The 12,010-nt window shown below is 39.2% G+C and overlaps 1 protein-coding gene across 20 annotated transcripts in view; it reads left to right on the forward strand.

Moving 5' to 3' along the window:
- Positions 1 to 12,010, forward strand: part of MAGI1 (membrane associated guanylate kinase, WW and PDZ domain containing 1) — a 635,735-nt gene that overhangs the window by 375,268 nt on the left and 248,457 nt on the right. For all 20 annotated transcript variants that reach the window (XM_081528465.1, XM_081528468.1, XM_081528472.1 and 17 more), the window contains exon 2: positions 4,072 to 4,188. In XM_081528465.1, coding sequence (XP_081384591.1) covers positions 4,072 to 4,188 — 117 coding nt within the window. The remainder of the gene's footprint in view (positions 1 to 4,071; positions 4,189 to 12,010) is intronic.

Below are 12,010 nucleotides of genomic sequence, written 5' to 3' on the forward strand. Positions count from 1 at the left end.
GGACCTATATGAGATAAAGAGTTACTGAATCCTGAGTCTTTGGAATTGCTTTTGGCTTAGGCAGTCGTACATTTGGATCCCATAACATCTTTACAACTTACAGCTCAAATGTTAACTGTCAGTGTGTTTTTATTGTACAGAACTCTGGTCTCCTAAGGGAATATAAATCCTAGGTTCTAGGCAATGGGGATTTTGCTGATAAACTTTCTTGTCCTTGTGGTCAAATTCAAGAGTGTTTAGACCTAGAAGTAGAGTTGGCCAGCATGACTATCACATATCAGTAATTTACTAGTTGATTTTATTTTCTGAACAATTCCAGTGAAGTGACAGTTCAGCTCAGTTCAGTTGCTCAGTCATGTCCAACTCTTTGCGACCCCATGGACTGCAGCACACCAGGCTTCCCTGTCCATCACCAACTCCTGGAGTTTGCTCAAACTCATGTCCATCAAGTCGGTGGCACAGTACCAGGAGTATATTAAATCTGTGCTAAATGTTAACCAGTTTTCACGTGTCCAGAAAATTTTAGTGCAGTAGAGTTTTATTAGAGTCCTGAGTATTCATTGGAAGGACTGATGCTGAAGCTGAAACTCCAATGCTTTGGCCACCTGATGCGAAGAACTGATTAATTGGAAAAGATCCTGATGCTCGGAAAGATTGAAGGCAGGAGGAGAAGGGGATGACAGAGGATAAAATGGCTGGATGACATCACCGACTCAATGGACATGAGTTTGAGTAGGCTCCAGGAGTCGGTGATAGACAGGAAAGCCTATTGTGCTACAGTCCGTGGGGTCTCTAAGAGTCGGACACAACTGAGCGACTGAACTGAACTGAGAATTTTATTGCCTTCTGGAAACTCTAGAAGTATCCTTTATTCCAGATTTCCCTGTGCTTATATTTTGTTTCTGGCCATGTAAGTCAAAAGTTTTATGTGCATTTTTTAAAAGTTCATTTTAATTATAATTTCGTACATATCTAATTCATAGTTAGTATTTTGTATGTGTGTGTATTTGGCCACTCTGTGTGGCTTTTTAGGATCTTGGTTCCTTAACCAGATTGAACCGAGGGAGGCCCTTGGCAGCGAGAGCTTGGTGTCCTAAGCGTTGGACCACCAGGGAGTTCCCTATGTGTATTTTTAAAAGGAATAACACTGTGTTTTTGGACTGATCTCAGCGCTTTCTCCACTTACTTCAATGGTGGCCCACTCTAGTGATAATCTCCATCTTTTATTAAGTGCTTTCTCTTTGCCAGGTCCTGTCTGAATCTCATTTAATCCTTACAAGTCTTGTATTAGAGCTACTGTTACCTCAGTGCTCTGTTTTCATAAATGAGAAAAGTGAGGTTCAGAGATTAAGCAAGGCACTTGGGTTCACCAGCTAATAAAGAGTAGAATCAGGATTCACACCCAAGCCTGTCTGTCTTAACCACCGAGATTTACTCCACTCTTCTTTCAGTTTCTCTCTTTAATGAGTAATTGAAAACTAAGCATTTAGAACAGTGCCTGCCATATAATCTTTCAATAATTATTTAGAGTTTAAACTTTTGAAATTGATATTATGATAGTACAATTCCTATACTATAAAATATCTCCATTTAGATATAGTATTCCGTTAAGTTTTGATAAATGTGTAAACCTGTGTTATCACTAACACAATTGACGTATACTGTATTGGAATCACCACCCAAAGTTTCCTTTTGATTCCCCCTTTTAAAAAAGTTTTTGTCTCGATATCAGTGTTGACTCTGAGGAAGTCATAAAAAATAGTTCAGACTTCTTGTGTATCCTTCACCCTGCTTCTTCCAGTGGTAACATTCTTATATAGCTATAGTACAGTTGCAAAGCCAGGAAATTATAGGTATTCTCTGTAGATTTTATTCCCTGTGTGCTAATCTCTGCCTGTTTTTACTCCAGGTAACTGCTGAGCTGTTTTCTGTCATTGTAGGTAGGCCTGCTCTGAAGCTTTATGTATAAATGGAATCAGATAATATATTGTCTTTTGTGTCTGGCTTCTTTTTCTCAGCATAATGTATTTGAGATTCATCAATATTAGTTAGTGGTTTGTGCCTTTTAATTGTTGTGTAGCATCCTGTTGTTTAAATATAATGCAGTTCCCTTATCCATTCAATGTTGATAATCATTTGTATTGTTTCCAGTTTGGGGCTATTATATAATGAATAAAGTCGCTGTGATGATTCATCTATAAGTTGTGTGTTTATAGGTGTGTACTTATTTTCACTTCTCTTGCATAAACAACAGTGGAATTGGGTCATTTGGTTATTGAAGATTAGTTTATAAGATACTGTCAAATTGTTTTCTCATTTTAGACATCCACTAGCAGTATATAGGAGTTCCTGTTGCTTCACGGTCTTGCTAAACCTAATATTGATTTTGCCATTCTGGCAGGTATGTAGTAGGATCTCACTGCGACTTTAATTTGCCTTTCTCTAATAATTAGTGATATTAAATATCTTTTCATATGCTTAATGCACAATTGTATATATTTTATGAACTATATATTCGGACCATTTTGGGGAGGTAGGAAGCGTGTGTGTGTGTTTGTGTGTGTCTTCTTACTTAATAAATATTTGATGAATAATTGAATGACCTGAGATAGAGCTATGTATTTTTCTTTTGGCACTTGAAATCTTAGGTGTCCTACAACTGAAATAAAATAGTTGAAATTGAGTTTCGTTAGTCTGTTCTAAAATGATCAGCTATAGTAGGGAATCTGGTTTAGAATATGATACTAAAATAAAGATCAGAGTTCGTCTCCTAGGTAGGTCATAGCATCTTCTTAACCATCAAAACTGTCATCCTCACAACTTGCTCTTTTTGACCATGGGAAAAGTATCTTCTGAAGACGTGAATCTTGTGGTTCACACGGATACTGCATTGTTTCTCTAATGCTAAAAATGCTCTTACCTAATTTTTATCTTGTCTAAAAACGGAAGGACAATCTCAGCCTTGTTATTTTTAGCTGTCACTGAAGCAGTTTTCTCCATTAAGAATAAGTGTTAGCTATGTTGATTTATAAGCCATCTGCTGATTGTGTAGACTATAATTTGTGTTAATAATTTTTTAAAAATGTTTGGTTACTTACTTCTTTCTATGATACATTTTGTAATAATATATTTTTTAAGCTTTTGTTTTGATCTGTTAACTGTAGAGAATTAAAAAGAAATAAACACATTGACCAGCCCAGATAACTATTGCTTAAGCAACACCAATTTAAAAACAAAATGTGTTTAGTGCTTATAAATCAACATAGAATAGTAAGATCTATATATCTCTTTCTGTCTGTATAATGAAGAGTGACGTCTCCTCTTCTATTTCCCAAACTCAAGTCCTTCCTAAAGGAGACTGTTGTTAAAATTTTGGGTGGTTCCTTCCATTAATACACGGTCTCTCCTTTTCTTTATTCTTCTCAAACAAAAGGTCAGATAGTAGTTACTATTCCACATATTTTCCTGCAGTTCCAACACATGAAGATCTAGCTTTTGTAGAGTAGTTATTATGCAGATGATAGTTTTACTTAGTTGATTCCTGATGGTTGTTTCCAGGGTTTTTTGTGTGTTTATTTTTATTTATTCACTCTTACAAAAATGTTTCAATAAACAATACTGGAGATTTGGGCAGACTTTTGCAAATATAGCCATGGAGTAAATTCATTCCAATTGAATCCCTAGTCAAAGAGAATTTTATAATTTTCCAGCTATTGCTAGATTGTCCTCTTTAAGATTTCAGCCATACACTTTCCATCTAATAATGTCTGCAAGTGTCTACAATACATATTTTAAATGTAATAGCCTCTTTTAAATTCTTTGTTGTTTGAGTCTCCTAGTATTATGTGAATTGAGACCCCCAAATTAATGCTGGTTCAGTGCTGTTTTATCTTTATTACATTCCTGCTTGCTTTTTCCCCTGCCTAGGAAAACCTAAACTTAAGTCTTCCGGATGACTGAGGGTGGCAGACTAGAATGGCTTCATGTGGCTTTCCCATACATGGCTCTCAGGCTGCTCAGTCTCTAGGAAACCTGATGTTTGATGCCTTCTGTTTTATATATTTCCTGTAGGAGGAAAGCTGAACAAAGACCTGCGACATTTTCTCAATCAGAGGTTCCAGAAAGGGTCGCCTGATCATGAGCTCCAGCAGACCATAAGAGATAACCTTTACCGCCATGCTGTGCCTTGTAAGTAGCCAGTTTGGGACATCTTACTGCTGGTGGGTGTATGATAAGTTGAGGGAAGACAAGCAATAGCTGGTTCTGGAATACTTGGCAGTTTGCTCACTCAGTGACTCCCTAAGTGCGGGGAGTCTAAATTGACAATGAGGGGCTTTCCTGGCAATCCCGTGGTTAAGACTCTGCACTTCCAGTGTCGGGGGCGTGAGTTCTATCCCTAGTTAGTACACTAAGACCCCACATACTGCGAGGGGAGTCCAAAAAAGTGGCGAAACAATTTAAAAACAAGCAAAAAAATTGAGAGTGAGACAGCGTACTAAGCCAGGTGAATTACTTGGTTTTTCAAGTTCTGGCTGGAGGATGCCGGGCAAATTATTTATCCTTTAAGGTCATGTTTTCACAGCAGTGAAAAGGACATCTCACTCCTACTAACTTCACAGAACTGTTAGAAAGTCAAAGGAGTGAGGTTTGTCAATGTGTTTGTATCGTATGGGCACGGTGTAAGCCTCATAAATGTTAACCGTTTTTGTCATGAGTGGAGAGGACCAGGCCAGAGGACTTCAAACTGACCTCTGAGGATTTCAGTAGGTCTCTGGTGGCCCTCAACAAAGGGAATGCCTCAGTGAACTCTCTTTTCCTCCCCACCTTAATGAGATTCATAAATCATGATATCATGTATGATTTCCTTTGAAGAAATGGTTTCCACAGATTAAAAATCCCAAAGTTCCAAACCTATTAGATAAGACCAGATCTGAGAAAGCAAGACAATAGAATATAGGGACTATGACATTGGAATTTTGTGGTTAAGGGAAAGAAGGAAGGGAGGAGGGAATTAGCCTACCAGATCATGAGGTATTACCATGCTCTACCAGACTACATTCTCATCTAGCTCATGACGTGTGATTATTTACCTTCATTTAAAATAGGAAGAAAAAAAGAAAAAAATGAGAAAGAATGATTTTTATTTATTACTTGGGAGTTTTCTTTTTTCCTCTCTATTATCCAGTCCTTCAAAATTTTATAGTTAAATTTTTTTTAATCACCTGAAAAAAGGAGGACAAATTTGAAGTTCAAGGTACTCTGCTTATTGCTCTAATTTGTTTGCTGTGGATGATTTTCTTTAAAAGAAGTAATATTCTTCCAGTGATGTGCTAGAGTGCTAGTGTTTCCTCATACTACTGCAAAATGATGAACAGAATTGATTTCAGGCATTCCATGGTTCTGCAAGGACATAGACTGGAAGTGTAGCTGGGGACCTTTAGTGATCAGATTTTAGAACAGACCCTGCCTTCCATTTCACCTATTCATAAAGCCAAGACTCCAAGAGTAAGAGACTGAGTTGACTGCAAGTGACTTGGGTAAGTGCCCCAAAGTTGCCTCTTTCTGCTGAGTGGAAGAGCCACATTTATATATTTATTTATTTTCAGAGCTGCATTTGACAGAGAAAATATGATCATGCATTAATGTGAATCTCTGGCTCCCAGTTCTTTTAATTTTGCATCATTAGTATTGAAATCCATAATCATAATAATATCCTAACTGTTTCTTATACTTGGATTAATAATAATAATAATAATGATAATTCCTACAATTACTCACATGGATGGGCAGGGATTGCCTTTCTGTTTTATAGAAATAAAGAAATCAAGACACGAAGGTAAGCCAATTAAAGCAAGGCCAAAGGTGACTAGGGTTTCAAGTCATTGTCCTACCTCTGATATACTGTCCCGTTTTACACTTAGAATAGCAGCCCTTTGAGGTTGAGGTTTTCAGTACCCATTTTCCAGATGAGGAAACACAGTCACAGAGCGATCAAATAACTGTTACATGGCGGATACAGGACTTTGGGACTTGTAAGCCATCCAGGGCTATTTCTGAAGCTCGACCGTTGCTGCCTCCGAAGTTCAGTAAGCAGGTTGGATGCAATTTTGCAGAATTCAGTAATTGCAGAATCATGATTGTTCTCTGTGTAATTTTTCCCCTACTCAGATTCCAATTTAAGAAATGAGGAATGAAGCAAATGAGCACACCATTTCTTGACGCATCTGTGGTGTTACTATGGTTACATTTTGGCAAGCTTTTCCATTTATTTTTTCCACTGATTTATTGGACCTGACTGTGAGCTAAATGGCTTGATTTTAAGCTTATCACTCTGCAGGAATTGGGGCAAAAATGACCTCAGCCTTTTAAAAAACAGTGGAAAATAGTATTTTGTCTTGCTTATTGGTATTGATGTTTCATGTCTATGAAACCAATAAATCAGAAATTGAGAATGTGGAGCGAGTTTTGTTTTTTACTAAAGGGAAAACAGGTAACATTTCATTTTATATTTCCTGCATAAAACAGGAAGGAAACTCAGAAGAGGTCTGTTTCTGAATCTGGTGCAGTGTGTGTGTCTTTGAACAGGGGTGACATGGGATTTGGTTATGGGCTTAGATGACTGCGGCCACATTTGTGTTTATTTTGGTTCTTTGACCCATGTGACTGATAGAGCAGAACTCAGTACCAAGCTGTTGTGCTCATGGATGAGGAAGCCCTTGATTGAGTCACGGATCTTCCCAGTGATGTTGTAACTGTGCCACAGGGAAATGAGCTCCTGCAATCTATATTTTCCAGAACTTCCTGCTGCCGATATTTCAGTAACTTTGGTCTTTTGAGAAGGGATGATCTCATGAACAGGTGCTTGCGAGCTGGGGTAGACTTCCTTTTCTGTACATTTTAGGAGGCTCACATGTCACTAGAAATGAACAGATAAGGCTGTTTGTTCTCAAGTTTGTTTTAGTGTCATCATAGTGTAGTAGAACCTTCTGGGCACCATGATGGATTTTGCCATTCAGAATTCCATTTTATCCTAGTTTTTTGGCAAAGACAATGCAAGTTTTTACATCCATATTTTCAGGTAAAAAAGTGAAGTAACAAATGTAGTTTCCTCAAAATCGTACCAGTTCTAGTGCCACATTACTCACTTCTCATCCAATGGTATTTTTAAAAGTGGCTTTATTGAAATATAATTCATATATCATAAAATCCACCCAATTAAATTGTTCATTTAGTGCTATTTTTGCTATAGTTGTTATTATTTTCTACTCTTTTGTTTTGATTCAAAAACATTTATTATTTCCATAGTATAAAAACATCATCATAGGTAAAATTTAATTATATTATCATTGAAAATTACTCAGTTCAGTTCAGTTGCTCAGTTGTGTCTGACTCTTTGCAACCCCATAGACTGCAGCACGCCAGGCTTTCCTGTCCATCACCAGCTCCTGGAGCTTTCTTAAACTCATGTCCATCGAGTCGATGATGCCATCCAACCATCTCATTCTCTGTCATCCCCTTCTCCTCCTGCCTTCAATCTTTCCCAGGATCAGGGTCTTTTCTAATGAGTCAGTTCTTCACATCAGGTGGCCAAAGTATTAGAGCTTCAGCTTCAGCATCAGTCCTTCCAATGAGTATTCGGGATTGATTTCCTTTAGGATTGACTGGTTTGATCTCCTTGCAGTCCAACGGACTCTTAAGAGTCTTCAACACCCCAGTTCAAAAGCATCAATTCTTCAGCGCTCAGCTTTCTTTATGGTCCATCTCTCACATGGATACATGACTACCGGAAAAACCATAGTTTTGACTAGATGGACCTTTGTTGGCAAAGTAATGTCTTGGCTTTTCAATATGCTGTCTAGGTTTGTCATAGCTTTTCTTCCAAGGAGTAAGTGTCTTTTAATTTCATGGCTGCAGTCACCATCAGCAATGATTTTGTTGCAGTAAGGAGGGACACTTCCAGTGCCCAAAAGTCTTAACACTCAGAAATGAATTGTCCAAGGAGACACATATGCTGACAAAGCAAGAGAGTTTTTGGGAAGGGGCGCCTGGGTGGAGTGCAGTAGGGTAAGGAACCCAGGAGAATTGCTCCGCCTTGTGGCTTGCAGTCTCTGGTTTTATGGTGAAAGGATTATTTCCAGGTTGTCTTTGGCCAATCATTCTGACTCACAGTCCTTCCTGGTGGCGCATACATTGCTCAGCCAAAATGGATGCCAGTGAGAAGGATTCTGGGAGGTGGTTGGACATGTGGACCTTTTGACCTTTCCCGAACTCTTCCGGTTGTTGTTGGCTTATTATTTCTGTGTTCCTTATCAGGACCTCCTGTTGTAAAACAGATGGTTACTATTTTGCCTGGCCAGGTCATACCTGAATGTTCTAGTGGTTTTCCCTACTTCCTTCATTTTAAGTCTGAATTTTGCAATAAGGAGTTCATGATCTGAGCCACAGTCAGCTCCCAGTCTTGTTTTTGCTGACTGTATAGAGCTTCTCTATCTTTGGATGCAAAGAATAGAATCAGTCTGATTTCGGTATTGACCATCTGGTGATGTTCATGTGTAGAGTCGTCTCTTGTATTGTTGGAAGAGGGTGTTTGCTATGACCAAACACCACTTGCTATGACCAAGAGTGCTTTCTCTTGGCAAAACTCTGTTAGCCTTTGCCCTGCTTCATTTTGTCCTCCAAGGCCAAACTTGCCTGTTACACCAGGTATTTCTTGACTTCCTACTTTTACATTCCAGTCCCCTATGAGGAAAGAATATCTTTTTTGGGTGTGAGTTCTGGAGGTCTTATAGGTCATCATAGAACTGTTCAACTTCAGCTTCGTTGGCGTTAGTGGTTGGGGTGTAGACTTGAATTACCGTGATACTGAATAGCTTGCCTTGGAAACAAACAGAGATCATTCTGCTATTTTTTGGATTGCACCCAAGCACTGCATTTCAGACTCTTGTTGAGTATAAGGGCTACTCCATTTCTTCTAAGAGATTCTTGCCCACAGTAGTAGATATAATGATAATCTGAATTAAAGTCACCCATTCTGGTCCATTTTAGTTCACTGATTCCTAAAATGTCGATGTTCACTCTTGCCATCTCCTGTTTGACCATTTTCAATTTACCTTGATTCATGGACCTAACATTCCAGGTTTCTATGCAATGTTGTTCTTTACAGTATCGGACTTTATTTCCATCGCCAGTCACTTCCACAACTGGGCATTGTTTTCACTTTGGTTCTGTTTCTTTCTTCTTTCTGGAGTTGTTTCTCCACTCTTCTCCAGTAGCATGTTGGGCACCTAACCAACCTGGGGAGTTCATCTTTCAGTGTCATATCTTTTTGCCTTTTCATACTGAAAATTTCTACCACCACCCCCTCCCCCCAAAAATTACTGCGGAAAAAGAGAGAAGTAGATGCAGAATGAATCAGAAGCCTTGGTGTAAAATCTGAGGGCTGTTCTGTAACTGGTCAGCTTGATCAGATAGCCTCTCTGAGTCTCTCTTTTTTTAAAAAACCTCTAGTAAAATGGAGCTAGAAATATCTACCTCCAGCATTCTCTCACCAAATACTGATAGCAGCCCCCAGAGATGGATCCGTTGGAGGAGACAGAGGCTCAGAGAGGTATGTAGGTTGCTTTGAATCACACAGTTAGCAAAGAGCATGGTCAGAGTTTAACCAATTCTCTCTCTAGCTCCTGTACTGGGTATAATTGACAGTAATGTGATTAGAGAAACTTGTTTGCAGTTCAAGAAGCAACAGTTAGAACTGGACATGGAACAATGAAGTGGTTCAAAATTGGGAAGGGAGTATGTCAAGGCTGTGTATTGTCACCCTGCTTGTTTAACTTATATGCAGAGTACATCATGTGAAATGCTGGGCTGAATGAAGCAGAAACTGGAATCCAGATTGCAGGGAGAAATATCAATAACCCCCGATATGCAGATGACGCCACCCTTATGGCTGGAAAGTGAAGAGGAACTAACCAAAGAGCCTTTGATGAGGGTGAAAGAGGAGAGTGGAAAAGCTGGCTTAAAAGTCACCAATCAAGAAACTAAGATCATGGCATCTGGTCCTACCACTTCATCACTTCATGTCATATAGATGGGGAAACAATGACAGACTGTTATTTTCTTGGGCTCCAAAAGCACTGCAGATAGTGACTGCAGCCATGAAATTAAAAGATGCTTGCTCCTTGGAAGAAAAGCTATGACAAACCTAGACAGCATATTAAAAAGCAGAGGCATTACTTTACCAACAAATGTTTGTCTAGTCAACGCTATGGTTTTTTTAGTAATCATGTATGGATGTGAGATTTGGACCATAAAGAAAGCTGAGTGCTGAAGAATTGATGCTTTTGAACTGTGGTGTTGGAAAAGTCTCTTGAGAGTCCATTGGACTGCAAGGAGATCAAACCAGTCAATCCTAAAGGAAATCAATCCTGAATATTCATTGGAAGGACTGATCTGAAGCTGAAGCTCCAATCAATATTTTGGCCACCTGATGCGAAAAGCTGACTCATTAGAAAAGACCCTGATGCTGAGAAAGATTGAAGCCAGAGGAGAAGAGAATGACAGAAGACCTGATGGTTGGATGGCATCTCTGATTCAATGGACATGAGTTTGAGCAAGCTCCTGGAGATGATGATGACCAGGAAAGCCTGGCATGCTGCAGTCTATGGGGTCGCAAAGAGTCGGACATGACTGAGAGACTAAACAACAGCAATGTGATTAGAGCAGTACCATGGACCATTGAAATTTCAAGAAGAAAGAAAAAAAAAAAAACCTCACTGTTGAATTATAAATATTTAAAATCATAGAGTTTTATGTCTTGGGGGTGGGAAGCTAGATAAGGTATAGTATCTAAGAAATAAGCATCTTCTCTCTGATTTTCATGTATTTCACTTATGTGTAGAATTGAATTTTAATAACTACTTAATGATTATTCAGCTTTTAAAAAATCACTGTAGGAGTCTCTTGAGATATATCAGTAGTCTACTCATGGAAAACCACCTTAAGATAAATGGATTTTTTAATTTTTTTTTTTTCAGCTGTCCTGGGTCTTCCTTGCTTCATGAGCTTTTCTCTAGTTGCAGTGAGTGGGAGCTATTCTCTAGTTGCAATGAGCAGGCTTCAGTAGTTATGTCTCAGTAATTGTGGTTTCCGGACTCTAGGGCACAGGCTCAATGGTTGTGGTGCACGGACTTAGTTGCTCCTCGGCACATTGGATCTTCCTGGACCAGGAATCCAACCCGCAGGTGGATTCTTTACCACTGAGCTACCGGGGGAGCCCCAATAAGTGGATTTCAAATGCATGTAAACATCATCAGTGTTGCTGACTTCTCTCATTCCTCAGAATCATGTGGATAATATTTCTGTCTCCTGCCCCTCAAATCCTGCTTACATTCCCAATCCCCTTCCCCCGAATTCTTTAGTCATACAAACTTCGTCCACTTCTGAAATATGCCTGATACCTTCTTATAATTGGGTATAAATTATTGCCACTTTTCTCCCCATCTTTCCATCTAACCAGTTCATATGCTTCTTGTAAGCTTTAGTCTAGATGACACTTCATCCAGGAAGGCCTCCATAGATTAGGCCCATTGCCTTCCTCACTGCTCACACAGCCCCACCACCCCCTTTGGCCACTTACTCTGCTTGCTGTATATCTGTCTGTTCTTTTAGTATCCTACTCTTCTGAGGCCAGCGACTGGATCTACCTCAGTGATCAGCCCACACCTGGCTGAGTGCCTATCCCATGGGATAAATATCTATTAATTGAAGGAACTGATGAAGAAATGGATAGAGATCCTCTTTGTTTTTCTTGTTTTATTTATTTTTTTTTTTCATTACTTAACATTTGGGGGAATCAGCAGAGCTACTCTTGCCTTAAAGCTCTCAGAATAAAGGGCAGCTCAGCAGTTTGAGCTCCAGGTTGGCTGATCAAGACTCCACTGATTACGTGACTGAGAATCTAAACCCAGAGGAAGAAAGTCAAGGCTCCTGATGAGCTTGGAGCTGGAGTGCC

This window comes from Giraffa tippelskirchi, chromosome 9, assembly GCF_054371585.1.
Source record: "Giraffa tippelskirchi isolate mGirTip1 chromosome 9, T2T-mGirTip1v1.2.pri, whole genome shotgun sequence".
NCBI classification, from domain to species: domain Eukaryota; kingdom Metazoa; phylum Chordata; class Mammalia; order Artiodactyla; family Giraffidae; genus Giraffa; species Giraffa tippelskirchi.